The sequence below is a fragment of the Rhinatrema bivittatum genome, chromosome 6 (genome assembly GCF_901001135.1).
Source record: "Rhinatrema bivittatum chromosome 6, aRhiBiv1.1, whole genome shotgun sequence".
Lineage (NCBI taxonomy): Eukaryota > Metazoa > Chordata > Amphibia > Gymnophiona > Rhinatrematidae > Rhinatrema > Rhinatrema bivittatum.
In genome coordinates, this window is record NC_042620.1 from 122,927,815 (window position 1) to 122,952,942 (window position 25,128).

Below are 25,128 nucleotides of genomic sequence, written 5' to 3' on the forward strand. Positions count from 1 at the left end.
TGTGAGAGTGAGGGAGAGTATGTGGATATATGAGAGGGAGAAGAAAATTTCTGCGCAACAACCTCCCTTTCTGCCTACTAATCCACAAGAATCTCAGAGCACCTGGAAATTAAAAGTTCTCAGATACGGAGAATGGGAGGGCAGTATCCTTATTAGTTTTAATTATTGTTTGTTTTGAAATATTTTATTGGTGTTTCGGAGCTTTTTGAGATTTTTTAATTGTTGGATGTTATTATTCAGCTTTTATGAAATATGTATTTTTTAAAATTTGTATGATTTTTTTTATTATTTATTTTATATTCTTGATTTAATTGTTTGATTTGTTTCTGAGGAACAGTGATTCTATTTTTATATTATTGTACTGCATACAGTCTGGCTTATGATGTCCAGTTCCGTTTTTGTTTGCACATTTCTGTTTATACTTATACTCTTTATTCTGTATTTGATAAGGGTCCATCTGTATTCTGCATGTATGACTGAGGTAAGGTATTCTGCCAGAGTGTAGTGTCTACGTAAGCATCTACAGCTGTCTGGCTTATTCTATTTTCCTAATAGAAGGTGTAATATTCTTTTACTTGTGGCTTTCTGAGGGCTAAGCCTACACTGAACACATTATAATAGGCCTAATACCATATGAGTTTCAAGTGTTTTGGTTTTTTTTAACTTTATTGTAAGGTTTTCTGGTTGGCATGACAGTAGTGCATGTAAATATAATATACATGTTATAACTGATATTTTTTAACCTCACTGTTTTTTTAATGTCATTTTTCATGTAAAATTTATGAATGCATGTGGTAGTGGTGGTGATGTGTGTGTGTGTGTGTGTGTGTGTGTGTGTGGGAGGGGGGTGCACAAGGTTGTACAGTTCTCCTAATGCCCTTGCATCAACCCTGCGAGGCAAATTTCTTCTCCCATGGGGCCCAATAGGACACAGTTCTTGTCCTTCATCTCTGCTGGAGTCCAGCGAGAAATGACAATTCGCTCTCTTCCGGGACAGTGATAACAGATTCTATCTTCCCTGCTGAGCCCAAAAGTGACAGCAGAAGAAAAAGCTTGATGGCCCCATGGAGGACAGAGAATACAACTTGTACAAAAATGATATAATTTCTGTTCAGAGAGAGCACTATTATCTTTTCCTTGTGTCATTCTTAACAATAAAAGTAATATGGAGGCATTTTTTTCAGTTCGGCTGTGGACTGTAGTGAGCAGTGTGTCACACACGTGAGCAGTGTCCATCAAGTGTGTCACAACAGGAAAAAGGTTGAGAACCACTGATCTACAGTATATCCTAGACCAGAAAGATTTTCAAACGGTAGTCCAATTTTGGATCTAGAGCACACTTGGTGAGCCTTGACCAAGCCTGTTATCTATAAGCCAACTAGCATGCAATAGTGTGCTATACACTAACCCATTGGATACTACTGGGATCAAAAGGACATGAACAGTTGAGAATTATAACAGTGAAGATGAGTCCTCTTTAGATTAAATGCCAGGGCTCTTACAGTACAAGGAGTGAAAAGACTGTTCTCCTTTGTGCACGTGTACAAATCAACCTTGTGGATAAGTCGAGGGAATGTTTGGGCCAAAAAAGTAAGAAAATTGCTATGACCCGTGGATAAGTCAAGGACAGAAGAACCTAGGGGGACTTATGAAATTATTTGAATTTGATAATTTTGCCATATCTATCCCTGGTAGTTGACTCCTTCCCTCCCTCCACCTCAATTCACCGGCTGCTATCAGGATGATGACAGGACTTGCAGATGCTCAGGCATATACTCCCTCCTCCCCCGTGGTGTCCTAGTGTGGCAGTAGGACAGCTTCTCCCTCGCAACTCCTCCCAATCACTTAACTCAACCACACACTGCTATCAGGATGAAGACAGGACTTGTGATTGCTCAGGGGTGTCCTCCCCCTCAGGGTCCCAGTGTTGCACTTTAAACCATATGATTCTACGTGTGCCCATTAGGCCCCAGCAGGGGAGGAGGGAGGATGTGCCTGAGGAACAGCAAGTCCCGTCGTCGTCCTGATAGCAGAGAGTGGGCGAGTTAAGGGATTGGGAGGTGGGTGTGCAGAGAAGCTGTCCTATTGCCACACTAGACACTGCAGAAGAGGAGGGAGGACATGCCTGAGAAACCACAAGTCCCACTGTCGACCTGTTAGCAGCAAGTGAGTTAATGGATTGGGGGTAGGGGGGAGGAGGGAAGGAGTGAATGACTGGGGATAGTCAGAATAATTATTGGGGATTGACCTGTGGATAAGGCAACCCCATTTTTAAAGATAAGCTTTAAAAACTTTATACTTATACATAAGTCGAAATTTATACAGTAGATACTGAAGCAAGTTCCTCAGGCCACAGGAGAAGGGATACAGATACCGGTGCGATATGTATTCTATACAGGAACATCGGTATATAAAAATTAAAAATAAATAAATAAAATAAATACCTGGTCCCACACCAAGTCAAAAACCTCTTCCACTTAAAACTGTAGAATCTTCACACAGAGGGTTCTAACAAAAATCAACACATCCTCCACCTTCTTCGGAAGAAGCAAGGATGAGACTACTGCATGTTCAACATCCAAGCCATGAGAGGATGGGATGGCAGAACTTGCCGTCTTCATGTGTGATGAGAGTCCAAGATATCCCCAATGGAATCAGAGACAGAATTCACAGATGGACAAGATATGGAAACCACAGGCTAGTACAATGAGAATTATCCTTGCCTTGTCCCATAAGACCTTTTAGACCTGGCAATTGGAGGAATCTGTGAGAATGCAGAGTAGACCAAAGCTCCAGTTTAGCAGAAAAGCATCACGAGTTGATCTATAGCTGTTCAGACGCATGGAGAAAAACTTTTTTACCTTCCTATTGACCATCTAGTTCTCCCCTGCAGCTAACAAGTTACTCGTGACTCTTTGATCCAACTCATATGGTTGTAACACTCTGCTGAGGTCATCCATCAACATATCAGTTGCATATAACTCAATGTTCTGAGACATAGTTCAAATACTAAAGATAAGCATTTGTCTCTTTTCAAAATGTCACTACAGATAAGACAAAGCTAGGTCTCAATGAGTAGCAATCATCATTAAACTTCAAGGCATTGAAATAGCAGATAACTGCTTTGATGAGGCCTGGCCATCAACATAAACTTAGCTCTCTAAGCCTTCTACTAGATGTTGAGACCTAGGTGCTCTCAGTCTGGACTGGCAGACTCAAAGTGTCTCTTACTGGGTCTGAATTGCTCTCAGCAACATCTTGCCAAGAAGAAAGGGATGCTGTGACCTTCAACCAGATGCTTGTAGCATAATGATCTGTCAGGGATAACAAGAGACATTCTTGAAGCCACTAGCTTGTTTCTTGGCCACAATGAGGGAAACTAATGCCACAAAATCAAATATTGAAGACACTCCAAAAGATAACACATTGAAGAAAAACAAAACAAAACAAAGCCTACTGCAGTCAGGTTATCAGCACCAGATATAAATGAATGGAGCTGAAACTGCAACTCACATAGCAGGTACGCCACAAAAAAAGTAGTAAAACTTCAAAAGTGCTCAAAGCCTAACTAAAGACCAATATATTAAACTGAATTAATGGTACCACAAGGGTTAACGTGTTAAATGCCTCTTTTGCGAGTAGTTCACATGGGTTATCAGTGCTGTTAACATGTGTAAGCTAGCTTGCATTAGTGGAAACAAAATCCATTCTCAGGTAATGATATGCAAAAGTATGCAAAATAGGTCATTATCTATTACTGCAGCAAAAAAATTACATCTGTTAAAAACATGTAAAAAAGTAGTACAGATGTATTAATGCAAAAAAGTGTAACTACACCTGCATACTTTACAATCTGTGGTAATGTGTGCTTCCTTTGTACCTCATTATCAGCCATTAATACTGTATCTATGTACATTAACGGCTGATGTTAACAGTTTAGAACATCAGCCCCCAAGGACCAGGAAAGGGAAAAAACCAGGAAAGCTTAACTGAGAAAAATGCTCTGAAGAGTGGAAGGAGCAAGTGAAAAAAAAAAAAAAAAAGAATAATTGCTGGTGGCCTAAAATGAGTGCAGTGTTCCAGCAGATCCTCCTCAGAGGACAGAAAAATCAAATACTGGAGGTGCTATAATGTCACATGGGAAGCCACTATGCCTGACTAGCAATCTCTGGTAAAGTCCTTCACACTGGCATGAGCTAGAGCTACGTCCATGTATGTGGTTCTGTTAACTCAGCTCCTAGGAGCAAGAGTCCCATATACAGAATATTCTGAATTTGTACTCTATAAAAAAAAATTAAGAGTAAGCCACCCCCTTATACATACATTGCATCAAGGCACTTCTACTTTACAGGATGGGCAGAGGGATTTGTAACACAAGCATTTATCTACATTAGAAACCATTCCAATAAATCTAAGTGTTGCTCAGCTGTACGCATACTACAAAACTGCCAGATAAATATCTGGTTTCTGTAACTAACTTTTTGTAGGCTTTCTTCTTTTTCATGTACTTAGGTAATCATGTGGTTATGAGGAGTTATTTATACATCATACATGTGACTGAAAATACTGAGGAATAAGTTATGGTGCTGTCATTGTGACATAACTGCCTCATCTGAGAGAGAACAGATTTTTTTTTTTATTTAGTACTAGTTCCTAGCCTACGTAGAAAATTGTCATTCATAGTTTCCATCATCTACTGGTTTCCCCAAAATACACATATTGGACCAATCATGCCTTGGTTTTCAGAATATCCTCTTGGGGTGTATTTACTGAAGTTTACAATATATTTCTGGGTTGTTATCAAATATTTTCATTGTAAATGTATTTTAAATACAGTATATAATACTTTGCAACAAACAAAAATATGGACTAAAGTTACTAACTCTTACCTGTAATGTCCCAATAGGATTTGTCTGATTCTGTTGTTCTGTTGGAACATCACGCTCTACAGAATTTAGTACTGGAAAGCTGTATGATAAAATTTGAGAGCATGAACTTTTAACATTAAAATACTTAGATGTCATTTTTCAAGAAAAGAATTCCCATTGATTCAGGCTGTAATCTTATGCATTATAGATGGAAAAATCCATATAACTCATTCAAATTATTTTCAGTAGGTCAACATCAAATGCAGCACACTAATGGACAAACTGTCTAAAATTAAAGAAATTGTTTAATTGTGGTATCTCAGACATCCATTGTGTCTTACTTCAGGAGACAGCAAGTAAATCATTCTCACTGGATTTGTAGCCTACTCTCCAATGAGAAAGCAGCTTGTGAGCTCACCATACCTGATTCTCCCCTTTCTACCCTCTCCCAACTTGGTGTATTTAGAGGCCGATGCAGTATCTGTGCGCATAAAATGGGTGCTCAGTGTTGAGTGCCCATTTTCCTAATGTGCATCCAATCACCTTTCTTGGGCACGTGATGCAATATTTAAATGGGGGGGGGGGGGTGTTTCGCACAAAAAAAAAAAAAAAAAGGAGGTGCTAGGGAAAATGTGTGCATCCCTAGCGTCTCCTCCTCAGTATCGAGTGCACAGGAGAGATGGCCATCAAGCAGGTTGGGAAAACGGACGCTCAATCTATGAGCGTCCGTTTTCTCCCGCTACCAGCATAGACAAGCACAAGATACGTGACCTGGACAGTGTATCTTGTGTCTATTGAGCATCCAGAATTCCCCCCCACCCCCCCCATTTTTTTTTTTAAACTAAATCTGCTTTTAGTTAGTTCCCCCTATTTAGTATCACTACAATGCTATTAGGAGGAATCATAGAAAACAGGACTTTTCTTTTTTTTCCCCAATGCGCCCTTAAGCATGGCATACCTTTACGTCGGCCCCAGGCTGGCATAAAGTTTGCTGCGTTGCAATGGGCGCATTGGCCAAGCGCAAAATTTTTTGCATCGCAGGGATTAGCTAATAGCCTCGTCGACATGGAACTTACATGTGATGAGCGCTATTAGCTATGCAGTGATTCGGACATGTGTTTTGGATGCACTAATCCCCATATTGCATCGAGGGGTATGGATGCGCATCCAATTGCGTGTTAAACCGTGCGCTAACTGCTGCGCATGGTATTGCATCAGCCCCTTTGTGAGCTAACCTCTCCAAATTTTCAGTAGATAGGAGGGAGCCTAACTCTGGTATTTTATTTTTGGATCAAAATATAAGCATGGATACATGCATAGGTCCTAAAAAGTAGACTCCCATTAGTACTGCATGGAATTTTTTGTTTACTAATGCACATATCTGTGATATAATTACAAACTTTATGGAAACAACTTAAGCAAGAAAGAACAGAGACAGGCATAGGCACCAGTTCAATGGGTGCGCACTGGTGCTTGTCCCCCAATCAAGGCTTGGCAGGAGAAAGATGTGGTGGTGGCTGCCACCTGGCGCCCCAGCAGGAGGCTATGTCTTCAGCCCTAAAGCACAGAAAGAAGGCTGCAACAGCGGGGATTTTTTTTTGGGGGGGGGGGGGTTACAAGACCAGGAGTAGAATAGAAGTGAAGTGGTGAGGAGGGGATCAGAGTAGAATAAGGTGTGGTGACTAGAGATAAGAGAGAAGACTGCACATGAGTGAGATGGGGAGCCAAGGAAATCTCAGAAGGCTGCATGGGGGTGGGGTGAGGTGTGTGTACAGGACAGGGAAGAAATACACTCACTATGTATTCCTGTCATCTTCCCCCTAAAAAAAAAATAAATAATAATAATAATAATTATTATTAGTGGGGTTAGGGCAGGGCTTCCCAAACCTGTCCTGGGGACCCCACCGCCAGTCGGGCTTTCAGGATATCCCCAATGAATATGCATGAGATACATTTGCATACCATGGAGACTCCGTGTATGCAAATGTAACTCATGCATATTCATTGTGGATATCCTGAAAGCCCGACTGGCGGTGGGGTCCCCAGGACAGGTTTGGGAAGCCCTGGGTTAGGGGTATGACGGGAGTACATGGCACGTGTATTTTATCCTGAGGAAGCCAGTTTACAAAATTCTGAATATGTCACAGACGATATCACAAGCAAACTCCTCTCTCTACATCAACAGGAACACATATTTAAAATGTTGCATAAAATCTTGAAAACAGAAAATATTTTGTTTGCTTTGTTACGTTGGTGTTCACGTCTATAACTTTACAAAATTACAGAGTAGATAATAGCTCTCCTATATACACTTTCTACAAAGGAAATCTTGTGTTTGAATTCAAACATGCTAAAATGGCAAATGTTCCTATTGCAATTAGCATGGATATCTTAGCTGTATTGTAAATGTAAACATTGCTACTTTCTGCAGGTGAACACTCTAATCAAGTAGAGACCTTCATAATAGTAAGGCAGGCAACCAAACCACCACTATAGATTACCTTTAACTAGTAGAGACCAACAAAAAATTTGCTGTCAAAATATCTTTATTACAATATTCCTGTAAATACAGGATTTCTAGTTATTCTTTCACTGAAGACTAACAGAATCAAAACTTCAGGAAGGTTCCACACCGGGAGGTAAGGGAGAGTCAAGATTAGTGGAAAGGAAAAGTATCCCTCTTAAAACTGCAATTCTGCTCCTCCTTGCATCCGCCATTTGTACTGTATCTCCCCCTACCCCCAGTCCTCTCTCTCTCTCCCTTCCAACCCCATCCCTGGTACCCATTCAATTATACAACACCTGATGCCAATTCCCTCTCATACTCATCACCGTTATTGATCCCTCCCCTCCCTCTCTATCACATATACCGAATCAATCCCATCTCTTCCCCACTAGCTGATCCCTCTTCCCTTCTCTCAGATTCCCTGTTTGATCCCTAACATCCCCCCAGCCAATCCTTTAGATTAGACTACCTCCCACCACAGTTGATGCCCCTCTTATACTACCCTCCATTGTTTCCTGCTGCTGCCTGGTACCCACAAATTGTGCAGCTCCCAGGGTACCTGACACCACCCCACACTACCTTTGAAGCATAATGTGGCCAATGCTGCTGCCCTCACTTCCATCATAACACTAAATCCCATGCTGCCACTGTTGATGCCAGAGCTGATGCTGCTTTTACCGATGCAGCCTACTTTGGTATGATTCACTCTCCCCCTGCTCTGATTGGGCCCACTCTGGTGCCATGGCCTAGCAGTCCAATATGGCCTCCGCCTGATTCTTAAGTATATGTCCCACAGCCCAACTCCATATGCGTGCTCCAGATAGACAAAAACACCCCTTACTCGATAGAACAGTGGTTCTCAACCTTTTTTTGGCCAGGACACACCTGACAGATGGTTCTCACATGCGCGACACAGTGAACATGTGACCATCACGGGGCTAAATGTAAATAAGCACTCTGCAATGAGTGCAGAGCAGATCTAGGGCATTACCCTGTACAACTCGCCATACAGAAAAAGATATACTGGTTCTGATGACATCCCAGTAAAAACAAAACAAACTCCCTTTACTACCAGGCACAACAGCTTTCCTTATGAAAAGATAGTAATTTACCACTAATGCTATCCTATTGAGAAAACACAACAAATAAGATTGATACAAATGCCTACATGCTAGTAAAATACCTCACCTCGGTCATACACCCTTCACCAAGTACAGAAAAAACACAAATTATAACTATGGAGACAGAAACTGGAATAGAAAACCAAAAAAGCCAATCCTCATGCAGTGCAAACCTGGAGAAATGGAAAGAGAAATATAACACCTAACAGACTCTCAGGATTTGCAATAATGCACACAAACTAACCCGCACAAAGTTACACCTGTATTATGGAACACACTCAAACAGTAACAACCTTATCTAAGAAATACAACTATTAAACCAGGCCCTAAACACTAATAAATTTCCTATTGGGAAAACAGAATAAGCCAAGCTGCTATAGAGCCCCACACAGAAATAATTGTAAAGCTATACTAAAAATGTTACAAAACAGCTGCTGAGCAGAATAATATTCAACAATTAAAAACTCAAATATTAAAACATGTCCAAAAATCAATAAAATATTTCAAAACAGCAGACATCGCATAATACCCAATAATTAAAATGGCAGTCAATCAAGAAAAATACATTTAAAAAGCCACCTTTACTTACCCTCTCCAGCAACTCTCCTACTCCTTTCCCTTCCAGACCAATAGCACACACCAGAAGCAGCAAGGGCTGCTGATGCTCTGTCCTCACAGTCCTCTTCCTTAGCGCCCACAACCAGTCACACACACACACACACACACACACACTTCCAATTAGACCCCACGACCAGTCTCGGTCTCGTCTCTCTCACACCAGTTATCTTCCTGACCAGTCTCTCTCACACAGAAACACATCACCTCCCTGACCAGTCTCTCTCTCAATCACACTCAAGGTCTCTTATATACAAGCTCTCAATCACACACAAATGCTCTCATACCCATTCATACCAGCTCTTACCCAGGCGTCCATTCACACCCACACACATAAGCTCTCACCCAAGCTTCCATTCACACACAGACACACCAGCTCTCACCAAAAACTTATTCTTCCTTCGCTGCAGGGATGGGCTCCAGTTCCGCCACGGCTTTACTCCGGCGGGCCTTCTTTTTTCGCCACCATGGGAATGGGCTCCCGTGGTGGCCTTGCTTGGTCGAGGTCGGGTTTTCCTCTTCGCCACCATGGGCTGTGGCGGCCTTGCTTGGTCGAGGTCGGGTTTTCCTCTTCGCCGCCATGGAATGGGCTCTCATGGCGGCCTTGCTTCAGAGTTCAACACTTCTATTCCTCCCACCCCACCCCCGGGCTTTCGGATGTCTGCCTCACCGGCCAATCAAAGGCTTCCTCCCTTCGTCCTACTCCCACTGGCAGGTAGAAGGGAGAAGGCTTCCCATTGGGCAGTGGGGGTAGGAAGAAAGGAGACTTCCAATTGGCCCATGGGGGCTGGGAAAAGGAAAGTACAACGGGGTAGTGGGACAACTGGGAGATGCGACACACCTGCTGGTGTCCCATTATGATACCATTCATGGGCAGCTGTGGGCGAGATACTGAGTCCATCTGTCTACACTAAAGAAAAAAAAAATAATCAGGTAAGTAATTTCTCTGTTTCCTAGCATGTAGCCAGATGGGACTCAGGAGCAATGAGATGTACAAAAGCTACTCCTGAACGAGGCGGGAGGCTGCTCGCGGTCCAGTTAGCACCGCTCTCGCAAAGGCTGTGTCCTCTTGGGCCTGGATGTCCAGATGATAGATTCTGGAGAAAGTGTGCAAGGAAGACCATGTTGCTGCCCGGCAGATGTCAACGGGAGACAGTAGCTTAGCTTTCACAGAGGGTACTGCTTGGGCCCTAGTGGAATGACTAACTTGTTCTCATCTTTAACAGAACTAATAACGGCAGCTTAGTAAAGCAAAGTGTAGAAAATGCTGGTGGTTTGAAGGATTGGGATATGAAGGTAGGCCTCAGAGGTCCAGGGAAATTAAGAACTCTCCTGGTTGCAAGGCCATTATGACGGAGTGAACAATTTCCATGCAGAAGTGAATTATCTGCAGATGGCGATTGATGCTCTTGAGGTCCAGGACGGGTCGAAATGAACCCACCTTCTTGGGTACAATGAAATAGATGGAATAATGCCCCATATTTTCCTGCGGTGTAGGTACTGGAGTTATAACCCTCAATTGGAGGAGCCTTAACGTGGATGCCACTGCCAGTTTCTTGTGCTGGGAGTGGCAATGTGACATCACAAACATGTCCCAAGGGATGCTGCGAAATTCCAGAGTGTATCCTTCTCGTATCATGTCCAGTACCCATTTGTCTGATGTGATCTCGACTCACCGCTGATAGAAAAGGGATAGTCTGCCCCCTATCTCTCCATCCAGTGGATGGGTCAGCCCAACCTCATTGGGAAGTTTGGGTCGAACCTGATTACAAACCAGTTCCTCTTTTTGGTTGTCGGCTCCGAAAGGACTGAGACCTTCCCAAGGGTCGAGATACCTGAAATGACAAGTTTCTGTAGGGCCAAAAGTGCTGGGAGGCCCTGGCCAACCCCTCATGGGCGAGGGGCACTGTGACCTCTTTTTCTTATCTTCTGGTAGCACTGGAGATTCACCCTACTTACTGGCTAACTTTTCCAATTCGCTTCTGAATAGGAGGGATCCCTTAAAGGGCATCTTTGTGAGGTTTGCCTTAGAGATCGTGTCCGCTGACCAATTTTGCAGCCATAGCTGTCTTCTGGCCGCTACCATGGAGGCCACTCCTCTGGCTGAGGTAAGCACTAGGTCAGAGCTTGCATCTGGTAGAAAGGCTGCGGCAGGCTCCATCACCTCTCTGGAATGCGCGCCTGAGCTATCTGCCTATCTCAAGAGAAGCAGACATGAGCGAGCCACTAGGGCACAACAGGAAGCGATCTGCAGTGTCATTACTGTCGTGTCAAAGGCTTGCTTAAGGATGAACTCAAATTGCCTATCGTATGCATCCTTCAAGGCTGCTCTTCCCTCTACTGGGATAGTTGCTCGCTTCGAAAAAGCACAGACCAGGGCGTCCACTTTCGGGAAACACAGGCATTCTCTGGCTGCAAGGACCAGAGGGTACAGGGCCTCCCATTGTCCGATCTCCTTTAAAGCTGGCTTCTGGGGCATCCCATTCAAGGTCAATCAACTCCTGGACGGCTTCCAGCATTGGGAAATAGCAAGAGGTTTTCCGTAGAGACACCAGGATGGGATTGTTCTTTGGTTCCATCATCAGATCCATGCTGGGAACTCAGAGAGTCTTCAGGGTCTGGGAAAACCAGGGCCACCAAGTCATCTCTGTGGAAAAACCGTAAAATGGTCTGGTATGGCTCCAAGTCTGGAGGACTTTCCCTGTCCTCCAATGAGTCTGCATCCCTTTCGTCATCCGTGGTGTCTGGGTCCCTGTCAGGGATACCCTTGGTGAGGAGAGGCATGTCCCGAGGCATGCTAATAGGGCTGGGAGGACAAGGCCTTCCCAGCTGGGGCTCAGTCTGGGCAGGGAAAGCAGCTGTCTGTGCCTGAACAAAGGCTTTAAGGCCCGAAAGAATTCCACCCAAGAAAAAGTTGCCGGGTCCATACCTAGCCCAGGAAGAACTGGGGTAGGCGCTGCTGAACTGCCCTGTCCCGAGGACGCAGCCCCAGGACTGCTCAGATCCGGGGTGCTACTAGATAAGCTCTGGGCTGACCCATCCTCCAACTGGGAGGGGCCGGGCATGGAGAAGTTCTGAGAGACCAGCCCTCCCTGGACCTCCTCACAGTGCTGACACAGGAAGGATTCAAGGTCAGACTGTGCAACCCTAATATGGCAGGCAGCACAATGAGAGTGTCGCTTGTGCTTCTTTGTTGCTGGAGCCATAGTTCAGTGTAGCTTGTGTGTTCAGCCAGCTAGCATGTGGACTCGAGCGCACACAAATCTGCCCCAACGGGCACAAGGATAAGCGTCTGGTTGTGCGTGAATGTATGCATGTACTTGCAAACGCAGGTATGCACGCAGTTACGTGCACAGGTGTGCGCACACATGCACGTACTTATGTGCGCGTTAGGCAACAGTACGGCAGGGCCACACCACACGTACTGACAGTCTATGGGGGAAAATGGGGCTGCACAAAATTGTGCGCAAGATGGCGTTGCTGCGGCCTGCCACGTCGAATGCCCACTGAGCCTGAAGCGGTGCCTAGCCCATTGGAGGGCCGCACAACCCACTGTAAACCCCCTTCCTTGCCCCAATGGGATCGGGAACGACGTCAGTATGGCGCACCGAGCAAGAGACCTGAGGAAAGGCTTACCGGAGCCCTTCCATGTCTCTGAATCGGAGGAGTCCTACTTTTACTCACCTGGGCTCAGCGCTTACCGGCTGAGTACAGAGAATCTCCGGCTGTGGGGGGGAGGGCTTAGGCTGCCATTGCTATGCTCTGCTTCCTGCACCCACTGCCTTTCAGCTGCTTCACCAGCAAAGTCCACGCCATGAACCAGCTACCAGACCAAGGCACACCTCTAAGGGATCTCAGAAATCACCTCAGGAATTATTGACTTGGGGAAGGACCATTAGGTATCACCGCAGAAGAGCAGGGCTCAATCCTTCTCCAATTTAAAGGTAAATTTTCTTTTTCAAATGAGTACTGCAATCCCGCTGCCAGGAGACTGAGAGATAATGAATGTTTGAGGCCACTGCAGGGGTATATCTAAGGGGACATCAGCTTTGATACCTGACTGAGCCTCCATCTGCTAGCAGGGGAACACATAACCCATTGGTCCTGAGTCATTCTGGCTACACACTAGGAAATTTAGATTTAAAATTGCTTGCTAAAATACCGGCAGAAAGATTAAACCCTGTGTTGTCGATAATCATTCAGCCTGATCAGTCAGGTTTTGTTGCGGGCTGTATGGTGTCAGACAAGGTGCAAAAGATTATGGCCATCATTTGGGGGAAGTATAATAGGAAAGACCCATTTTGTTACTCGCTGTAGATGCCAAAAAGGCTTTCAATCTAGTTCATTGGCTCTCTCTTTTCAAAACTTTAAAAAAGATGCAATTTGGTCTCTTTTTTATACAATGGCTTCATAAATTTTATGATAATCCTATGGCCTGTTAATGAGGGTTATTCGGATTTATTTGAAGTCAAAAGAGGTACCAGACAGGGATGTTCCTTATCACCTTTACTTTTCACTATCTTTTAAAACCTTTCACCAATAGAGTTCGGGCCAATCCTAATATTCAGAGTGTCCAGGTAGGGGACTTCTCATCTCAGATGTCATTATATGTGGATGATGCGTTGCTTACACTATCTAATCCGACAGACTCAGTTCGGACCACAGTGGAAGAGATGGCGAAATTTAGAGCAGTCTCAGGATTTATTATCAATTGGGGGAAGTCAGAAATTTTTAATTTTACTACCCCAGTTTCTCATGTACAATTATTACAGGCACAATTTCCATTTAAATGGTCCACTGGTTCTATAAAATACCTGGGATACATACTGAGGATCTTCAGGATCTTTTTCAGTTCAATTATCTGCCACTATTAGCTCAGATTTATAAGGATCTTAAGAAATGGAATCTGTATCACATGTCCTGGCTAGGGAGGATAGCAATCATTAAAATGAACGTATTTATTTATTTCAAAGTTTCCCACTGGTAGTACCTACATCAAAGCTTAAGCAGTGGCAGAGGACAATCATGCAATTTATTTGGAAAGGGAAATCTCCTAGGGTTGCTAGTCGTTATCTTTGTTCCATTAAACCATGTCTTTCTATATGTTCTGAGGTTTAGACTGATAAAGTCAGCATGGATTTACCCAAGGCAAGTCTTGTCTCACAAACCTACTTCACTTTTTTGAAGGAGTTAATAAACATGTGGATAAAGGTGAACCGGCAGATGTAGTATACTTGGATTTTCAGAAGGCGTTTGACAAAGTTCCTCATAAGAGGCTTCTAGGAAAAGTTAAAAAAGTCCTGGGATAGGTGGCGATGTCCTTTCGTGGATTACAAACTGGCTAAAAGACAAGAAACAGAGAGTAGGATTAAATGGACAATTTTCTCAGTGGAAGGGAGTGGACAGTGGAGTGCCTCAGGGATCTGTATTGGGACCCTTACTTTTCAATATATTTATAAATGATCTGGAAAGAAATACGATGAGTGAGATAATCAAAATTGTTCAGAGTAGTTAAATCACAAGTAGATTGTGATAAATTGCAGGAAGACCTTGTGAGACTGGAAAATTGGGCATCCAAATGGCAGATGAAATTTAATGTGGATAAGTGCAAGGTGATGCATATAGGGAAAAATAACCCATGCCATAATTACACAATGTTGGGTTCCATATTAAGTGCTATTACCCAAGAAAGATCTAGGCGTCATAGTGGCTAACATTTAAATCATCAGTTCAGTGTGCTGCGGCAGTCAAAAAAGCAAACAGAATGTTGGGAATTATTAGAAAGGGAAAGGTGAATAAAATGGAAAATGTCATAATGCCATGGTGAGACCGCACCTTGAATACTGTGTACCATTCTGTTCGTTGTCGTGTCTCAAAAAAGATATAATTGCAATGGAGAAGGTACAGAGAAGGGCTACCAAAATGGTAAAGGAAATGGAACAGCTCCCCTATGAGGAAAAAGACTAAAGAGGTTAGGATTTTTCAGCTTGGAGAAGAGACAGCTGAGGGGGGATATGATAGAGGTGTTTAAAATCATGATAGGTCTAGAACGGGTAGATGTGAATTGGTTATTTTCTCTTTCGGATAATAGAAAGACTAGGGGGCACTCCAAGAAGTTAGCATGTGGCACATTTAAAACTAATTGGAGAAAGTTCTTTTTCACTCAACGCACAATTAAACTCTGGAATTTGGTGCCAGAGGATGTGGTTCGTGCAGTTAGTATAGCTGTGTTTAAAAAAGGATTGGATAAGTTCTTGGAGGAGAAGTCCATTACCTGCTATTAAGTTGACTGGGAAAATAGCCACTGCTATTACTAGCAACGGTAACATGGAATAGACTTAGTTTTTGGGTACTTGCCAGGTTCTTATGGCCTGGATTGGCCACTGTTGGAAACAGGATGCTGAGCTTGATGGACCCTTGGTCTGACCCAGTAAGCAATGTTCTTAGGTCTGGGAGTCCCTAATTTAGTCTGGCATCATGCGGCTTCTCATCTCAAAGTCATTTTATATTGGCATAAAAGTCAGCCGCCTAAGATGTGGGCTACCCTGGGTCGTATGCCATTGCGGGCAACAGTATGGCAACCCAGAAAGACATGGTTCCTCCATCGGTGTCTCAGATTCATGGACTTTGGAAAATTTGGAAGTTTGTTTTTTTTTTTCAAACAAGGGACAGATTATTTTAGAATTTCGTTGTTCGCCAATATTGAATTTTCTCCTGGTCTGCCTCATTCCTTGTTTACTTATGGAAATTAAAAGGGATTCAGAAGATTGAGCATGTTTGGGGGCACAGGGTATTTAAATTTTGTGGAGCTTCAGCGGGCCTATGTCCTTCCGGCTACGGAGATGTCCTTGTATCTCCAGATCCGGCATTTTCTAAGTGGGAAAGGGATTAAACATGCTATGCCTAAGGGAGTCTCTATGTTTGAATCCTTTTGTAGAACTGCAGATCAGCAACAAAAAGGTACTGCCTAAATGTTATACCCTATTAAATAAAGACATTCCCTCTAAAACTGGACATATTAAGGTTTGGGAACAAGACTTAGGGAGGATATTATCTGAGGCGGAGTGGAGATGTATTTTTAAAATCTATTGGTCTGGGTCTCACTGCAGCTAGTTTCATTGAAAACAGCTACAAGGTACTCTTACGTTGGTACTATACCCCAGTCCAGTTGTACCGTTTCTCTTTTTGTTCCTCTGATAATTGTTGGAAGGGATGTGGGAGCATGGGGTCATTTTTTCATTTGTGGTGGGAATGGCTTTTTATTCAATCATATTGGCAAGGGATGACTACTTTGTTATAAACGCTGCTGGATTTGAAATTTACCTCGTTTCCCACTCATGCTCTATTGCAGGTCCCAATTTGTATCAAAGGAAATTGGTACAAAAGATTTTAGTAGTAGCTCGCTGCAACATTGCATGGTGCTGGAGATCTTCTTCAGTCCCATTGCTCTCGACTTTGTTTGCTCGGGTGGATCTGGTATCCAAGATTACCACTTATAAACATCATTCTTTACAAAAGTTTGATAAAACATGGTCTTTTTATGTAAAATGGCTTGAAACAAACACTTCAATGGGAGGTGCCAGGGTTTGATGGTAGCTTGTTCTCATCTTTCTCTGGAGTTGGGGAGCATTGTGTATTCTTATTCTCCGGCTTTGGAGAAATCTTTGACCATGGATACTGATCATTTTATATTTTATGTTCTATATAATGTTTCTGATCTATCCCCTCATTTATCAAAATGCACTAAGGCATTTTCACATGTGTTAAAGGCTTATCGCATGCAAAAAGCGCGGTTAACACATGCAATAGCACCATATCGTATGTGTGATGCAATTCCGAAAAAGAGGAGGAGTTAGGGGCAGGAGTGGACTGGGTTTACTGTTTTGCGAAGCCCTATGGCCAATTTTTGCTACAACTTTTTCAGGAGCGGTAAGCCATGCGATAGCTTGCATTACAGCTGTATCACCTGTTGTGATGTTTTTTGCAGATGCTGGTTTTGGTAGTTTGACACTCCCAGAGTGTCCACCTGCGAGGGGGAGAGAAGGAGAGAGACTAGTCATAATGCCATCACCCTAGATAGGCATTTATATCTCTATGGAAGGCCAACCTAGTAACCCGAGATGAGATTTAAGTATTAGTGTAGGGGTTAGGGGCCACTTTGACATTCAATGTGAGATGTACGAACAGAACAGTGCTCTCTTTTGAACATTTGATGACCCTAAGAGTGAGGAAACTCACCCAAAGATGAGATTTGTGCAATGTTCTCTCAACCTAGCTTGATGGACTCTCTCTACCTGGGTAACATCAAGCTAGGGTGAGAGAACCTTGCACAAATCTCATCTTGGAGTGAGTTTCCTCACTCCGAAGGTCATCAAATGTTCAAAAGAGAGCACTGTTCTGTTCGTACATCTCACATTAAATGTCAAATTGGCCCCTAAACCCTACACTAATACCTAAACCTCACCTCGACCTTACTAGGTGGGCCTCCCATAGAGATATAAATACCTATCTAGGGTCAGGGCATTATGACTAGGTGCTCTCTCTCTCCCTTCCCCCCCCCCAGTGGTTGTATGTAGGAAATACCACATTCTGGCACTTATCTCAAAGTTATCGCAATTTGTGGTAACAGCTCTTCACATAGGTATTAGTGCAAATTGCAATAAACTCCCTATTACCATAAAACATGCCCCTTTTCCCATTGCATACGATATTTACCACATTTTGATAAATCCAGGCCTCAGTTTGCAAGAGTCAGGGAGGGGTTGGGAATTTTTGTATTTTATAATATGCTAAAGACAGTGTAGGCTTAAAAATGCAATCTTTGTATTATACTCTTGATTTGGTACACAGGTTATACTTGTGTGAAGTTTTGTGCGTGAAGATAGATCACACCAGTTGTGTTGTATTTTGTCTAATAAATTGTAAATAAAAAAAAAATGGGGAGAAAAACTAAGATTCATTCCAATTTTATTTTGTAGATTGATTTTGCAAACGAAATAAAACAAGGAAAAAGATAGAAATTCAGAGACTTACAAACCTTATCCTCTTGTATTTAATTTCTCACCAAATTTTCTATTAGTTAGATGGACAGAAACAAATTCAAACTTTTTCTATATTTGAACTTCTCCAGGAAACTGCAGATTGAAATTCCTTCCAGTGCACCATCAGTTGATGGGGCACCGGTGACACCCTATGGATGGGAGAATATTTTTGGTGTGTCTAAATTACACAAGCTACTTGCCTTCAATGCAACCATCTTTACATTTTTGCTATTGGTCATCCACAGACACTTTAGACCAGGGATGGCGAACTCCAGTCCTCGAGTGCCACAAACAGGCCAAGTTTTCAGGATATCTACAATGAATATGCATGAGAAAGATTTGTGTGCACTGCCTGCATTGTATGCAAATCTCTCATGAATATTCATTGTGGATATCCTGAAAACCTGGCCTATTTGAGGCATTCGAGGTCTGAAATTCGCCATCCATACCTTAGACTAAAAGTCTCTCTCCTCTGAAACACAGTATGTGTGTGTGTGTGTGTGTGTGGGGGGGGGGGTTTGTTTTTTTTAAGAGGGGAGTGGGGGCAGGTTCTCAAACCTTAATAAAGCACATATACATCACAAATATCTCAATAACCATCGCTAGTACAAGAGGACAAACTGCTTCTACTCACCTAATGCTGGAATCTCCTTTTAAAATGTTCAAAGCAGCTTCTGCAGCTTTATGTTTTGCAATCTTCTTACTTTTACCGTCACCTATAGCAATATAAATTTAGACAGAAATGAACATCAGTATAACTGATTATTATTAAATAAAGTGGGGATACATAATCAAATATGTATAAGGAAGAATTGGAGCCTTATTCAGAGCTTCTTCTGCACTTGCTCCTGTACGTCCCATCACACACATGGTATTCTCGTAGTAGTCCTATATACTCTGGATCATTTTCTGCCAGCTTGGGCAAGGATAATTATACTTGCTCCATGCCCCTATGATCATTAAATATTTCAACAGCAATATACCCAGTGGGGTTATTTATTTTCAATTTATTCTGTAACCTGCTTAGACATCAATACTGGTCTTAAGATGCATATATTTTCAATAATATTTGCACAAGTTTATCTGTGATTTTCAAATCTGTAGTCTTATCATTTAAACAGAGATTTGAACAAATCGCATGCAAGTGTATATCACTTTAAAAACTTTCTAACACTACTTAGTCTCACAAGCAATGTGAAACGAGATATGTTAGAAAAAGAGCTGCATGAATTTTATTCGTCAGCACTCTGGACCATGGAATGCAGAACTTCCCAGGGCTGTATACTATTTTCAGTCCCTTTCGACAGTTACTTTAAACCTCTTGCACACCTAATCAGAACCTTTGATATAAAGGCATATATTTATGTGGACCTTATCCGGCTAGTACTTCCAATGTAACCAGACCCACAAAAAGCTATAAAAAATAAAATAAAATAAAACTAATACACATCTTACATCCACACAAGAATGGACTAAAACTGCATCTAAACCCATACAAGACTGAAGTTTTATTGATACAAAATATGGGAAATTCTCATTACTCTGCCAATGAGAAAAGAAATTAAATGAGTAGACAGGACGTCAATCCTTCTCGGGAACTTGCTCCCAGAAGAACTCTGCCAAATAGACTACTCCCATTTCAAGGATGCATGTCAAAGCTTAACTCTTCCACTAGACTTTTAATGCTAAACCTTCCCCTTTGTCGAAGCATGCATTAAAAAATTAACAAGTTGCCAGTGTACTGTTTGAGTGCAGGATATGTTGCTAAAACAGAAAGAGGATGCATGGGGGGGGGGAAGGGAGCAGTGTCGACAGCACAGCCAGGAAGAGAATTGGTTGGGGGGAGGGGGGGGGGGGGAAATCACATTAACCTGCATGGCCAGGAAGAGGATTGAGGAAGAAGCAGCATTAGTCCATGCAGCCAGGAACAGAATTGGGAGGGTGGGGGTAGGGGGGGGAACAACATTGGCCTGCAAAGCCAGTGAAAAACAGGGAGGGAGGGAGGCAGGACCAGTGGAAGGGGATTAGGCACACTGGGCACATTCTGCCTTGTACCTCCCCCCCCCCCTCAGTCGCAGCCCCGACTCCTACCTCTCCTGAGCGGCGATGCCGCCCAATGGTTGGCGCTCTAGGCCCAGGCCTAGCTTGCCTAGTGCTTCCACCTTGGTGTTAGAGTGATTTTGTAAAGGATTTTCCTATAAAGCTATTACTGCACTGTGAATTTACACTTATTAAATCTGTAGAATTATTGAAAATTGCCAAGATGCCAAAATATGCTGAAATGCTAAGACACAGACCAAAAGTTAAAAAATAAATAAATAATGTTAAGCTTGGTATTAAGTTCATCAATGTCTTTTGGGCTCAATATAGGAAACACCTTTACAAAAGCACTGTAACACCAGGTATTCTGCTAGCATGTAGTTTCTATATAGGGATCTACAGCAGCTTGGCTTATTCTGTTGTCTTAATAGGAGGTTTATTAGTGTTTTAAGACCTAGAGTAATATTTACAGTGCTGCCTTTTCATAGGTAGGTTTATTGATGCTCGATTGCTGGCAGTGCTGTTTTAGAATGGGAGGTTTACTACATGGTAATTGTAATTCAGTTTACTCATGGCTTTCTGGTTGGCAGCAAAGCAGTGCATGTAAATATAGTGTACATATTATGATATTTTTACCTCAGAAAATTATACTTTAATGTCCTTTTTCATGTCAAATCTGTTATTATAAATGCATAATTTTTCATTGGGTGTGGGGCACAAAGCTGTAAGCTTCATCTAGAGTGCCTAATATCCTTGCACTGGCCCTGGGCAGTCTATATTTGATTTAGGGTGCCATTCTAAAAAAAAAAAAAAAATAAAAAATGAGGAAGCAAAAACTTTAATGATGCCATTATGTTGACTACTGCCTGTTACAGTATATGCACTATTTACTAGGCAATAGTTCATTTTATGTTTTTTTTATGCTTTATTTATGAAAATTGCAATAAACAATAAATCGATACAACCAATCCTTCATTTTCAATTCTTCTTTCGATATCATTTTATGTTTAAAGTATGTGCTGTTAAAATGAATGCATGTTTTTATATAGGTATGCTTCCTTCCTTTTGATGCTGTGGTTTTTCTCTTAATCTCAAGAGAGAGAGAGAGAACATGATCTACAGTATTCCGCTCGTTGAGTTATCAATACACAAATTTATATAAAACTAATAGTTTCATTATCAGCCAATAGTAGACTTGAGCCACTCAGTATATTAACAGAACAGACCTGTGCAGATGACATCACCCATGACCACTTTAAAGGTGAAACTAGGAATGTGTGCTTGCCCCTCAGCTTTCTCAAAGTTGTAGACAGGAATGTTACCAGTCTTCATTCCATACTCATGCAGTAACTGTATCGGAGTTTTGCATGGATTAGCGACAATCATTTCCTCCAAGCTATGTAAAGCAAATACAATAAGATCAGAAGAAAGTTTTGAATTCCATGTTTTTACTCTTTACAGCAAACACTGAATGTAGACATGAGGCAAACTTTAGCAATATTTAAACAAACTACAATTGTTCTGTGTAAAAGCATGTTTGCTTACTATAAACGGTGTTTTCTGTAGATAGCAGGATGAATTAGCCATTACATGTGGGTGATATCATTTGGTGAAACCAAATGGACTCGTCTCTCCAAGTTATAGAGCTTTAAGCTCTACTGAACATGTGCAGGAGTTTCCCCGCAGCAGTTGCCTCTCTTCAGTAAGTAACAGAGCTAATGCAACTGTATAGTCAACTCTTCAGGGAAGTAGGCGGATATTCCATGGCTATTCCATCCTGCTATCCAAGGAAAATACAGTTTATAATAAGCAAACATGCTTTTTCGGTCATTAAGCAGGCTGAATTAGCTGTTGCTTGTGGGGAGTACCAAACTGAAGGTCGCAGCAAAGCAATTACTGACAGGCTGATGCAGTACAGTGCGCTCCGCCGGCGCGCACTGTTAACCTGCAGTTGGACGCGCGTTTGACGTGCTAGCTTTACCCCTTATTCAGTAAAGGGTAATAGCACATTGAAAACGCGCGTCCAACCCCCCTCCCCCTGGAAACTAATAGCGCCCGCAACATGCAAATGCATGTTGCGGGCGCTATTAGTTATTCCTGCGCGATTCAGAAAGTAAAATGTGCAGCCAAGCTGCACATTTTACTTTCAGAAATTAGTGCCTACCCAAAGGTAGGTGTTAATTTCTCTTGGCACCGGGAAAGTGTACAGAAAAGCAGTAAAAACTGCTTTTCTGTACACCCTCCGACTTAATATGATGGCGATATTGAGTCTGAGGTCCCAAAAGTAAAAAATAATTAAAAATACAAAAATTTAAAATCCGCCCGCGGCTTGAAAACCGGATGTTCAGTTTTGCCGGCATCTGGTTTCCGGCTGTCAGTGGGTCCGAGAACAGATGCCGGCAAAATTAAGCGTCGGCTGTCAAACCCGCTGACAGCCGCCGCTCCTGTCAAAAAGGAGGCGCTAGGGATGCACTAGTGTCCCTAGCACCTCCTTTTACCGCGGGCCTTAATTAGCATATTTTTTTTTCTCTTCTTTTTTCTCTCTTTTTTTTCTCTTTTTTTTTTTATTTATATTTTATTGAGTTATAACATTTTGATTACAAATGCAATAAATCAAGAATTAACAAAAAATTTTAAGTAATTCAAATTTCACAAACATAACATATTTCCTAGCCCACGTCTAGGGGTACAGGAGGGGTTCCTAAACTGATGCTTGTCTTTATTGTTTAAAAGTCTGGAAAGACCATCTATGACCATATGGTTTCTTGTAGGCATAGTAAGGATGCTATTGGGGCAAGCAATTAAGGTTGAATTGCTACACTTTGTATGACACAACAGCTATACTTAGCGGCCCATGACTGCAGGGTTCTAGAAGGTGCATGGCCCTCGGCTAAGGACTGTTAAGACAAAGACTGGGCTGAGTGAATTAGGAGGGAATATAAAATAGTGGAAAAATCCCTGGATAGTTGCAAATGAAGATCCATAGTTCAAACTGAAAGCCCAAAGGAGGAAGTGGAAACTGCTGACACCAGCTTACCCTCACAAAAGAAATAATGATTAAAACAGTGCACTTTAATTTTTACTTTTAAAACATTCAGCATTGAATTGACAGCAAGCAGAGTCTGTATATCAGCAATAGTCTTCCTTGGTAGCAAGCTCTAAATGGATGCTCAAAAATCACCAACATGCACCAAGTAGCAAAGCTGTTTTCTGTAGATAGCAGGATGAATTAGTCATTATATATAGGTGACATCATCATGTGGCATCAAACAGACTTGTCTTTCCAAGCTGTAAAACTTTGAACTCTGAGCATATACAGGAGTTCCCACGCAGGGGCTGCCTCGTGAACCTCCTCAGTAACAAAGCTAAATTTAGCTGTGTAGTCAACTCTCTAGGGAGGTGGTCAGGTATTCCATGGTTAATTCATCCTGTTTACAGTAAACAAGCATGCTTCTTCCGTTGTAATGGCTAATTCATCCTGCTTATCATGTGGAAAGTCCAAAGCTGAGGGCTGTAGTGGAGCGATTACTGAATAAGCAATACGGATTCCGCCATGGAGAGCGGACTTCATCAAGAACAGATTTCACAAAACTGCTTACCCAAAACTACTGTAAAACCCTTGAAATTGTATCAAGACAGTAATGGGACATGAATGAGTGAACAGATGATCATGTCATAGCTTTGCAGATATCTTTGATGGGTACTTCTGAGATGAGCAGAGGAAACCATGGCTCATACTTGATGAGCTTTGACAGTGTCTGTAAGTCCTACTAGGCCACAGCAGTGAAGGATAACTGTTATCCAGTTGGATAAAGTTAGTTTGATAACTGTTATATCAAGGCTATTAGGCTCCTATGAAATGAAAAGCTGGTTAGATTGACAAGTACGTCATTTATAATATGCCAAGGACCTTTTGCAGTCCAGAATATGGAAGGATTTTTCTCCCTCATGCGATCTTGGGAAGAAGTTATGTAGGGCATGGAACGTTGAGCAGGGTTGAACCTATTGAAAACAGAACAGCCTTTACCGCCAAATTAAGATAAGTACAGATTAGTACTATCCTGCTCTTTATGAGATCAAGATCGAGAGAGAATTGTGATTAACTGAGAAAAATTAATATTTTAAGTTTACAGAATGAAACAAATGTTATATGCATTCAAAAACTAAAAATAGCAAAATGTGGGAATATTCAAGGAAAGAAAAAAAGAATACATACACACACCAAAAACGGTATAGTACATTTTCAGCAGTAATCAAAAAAGCAAGGCTACTACTGCTGGCTAATTTACCTGACAATAGTATTTACTGACGTACTTTAAAATTATGTTCTTATTTGTTATTTAAGAAATTATGTAGTACACCATTTTGATTGATAGGAAAGCTGAGACTATCCGATGGAAACTATCTGTGAGTACGAAGAACCGCCCTGTTTGTGAAAGAGCTGCAGATATGGAGGGTAGTGGATGGGAGCCTGGAGTTTACTTTAAAGGAGATGACCAAAAAGAGGTTTCATTGAGATCCCACATAATGGGTGGTTTCGATATCAGGGGTTTAATGTGCCAGAGTCCCTTCATAAAAATGAGACAAGCATTAGTTTGTTGTCCAACAAAGTGTGGTAAGCCATGATGGCACTCAGATGTGTTCTCACTGAGGCAGTGGCGAGGCCTGAATTTGATAAGTGAAGAAAGTATTGCAAAAGTTGCAGAGGCTCTCATAAGAAGGCATCAGAATCATACTATTGGTACCAGATGGAAAATCTTTTCTATTTGAAGGTGTAGTTTTTCTTGGTTGAAGGATTTCTAGAGGATATGATGGTCTTTGATGGCAGATAGTAAATGAAGACTGACAATCATTGAGCATTCAGCATCCATGCCACGAGATTGGGATGAAAGCACATTCCATCTAGAGTTAAAGCAAGATTTGATCCCAGAGGTATG

At 42.1% G+C, this 25,128-nt stretch overlaps 1 protein-coding gene across 1 annotated transcript in view; it reads right to left on the reverse strand.

The window, feature by feature from the left end:
• Nucleotides 1–25,128, reverse strand: part of PRKRA (protein activator of interferon induced protein kinase EIF2AK2) — a 96,310-nt gene that overhangs the window by 46,283 nt on the left and 24,899 nt on the right. The window contains exons 2-4 of the mRNA XM_029605893.1: nt 21,418–21,587; nt 18,786–18,867; nt 4,890–4,968 (exon numbers count right to left, since the gene is read on the reverse strand). Coding sequence (XP_029461753.1) covers nt 4,890–4,968; nt 18,786–18,867; nt 21,418–21,587 — 331 coding nt within the window. The remainder of the gene's footprint in view (nt 1–4,889; nt 4,969–18,785; nt 18,868–21,417; nt 21,588–25,128) is intronic.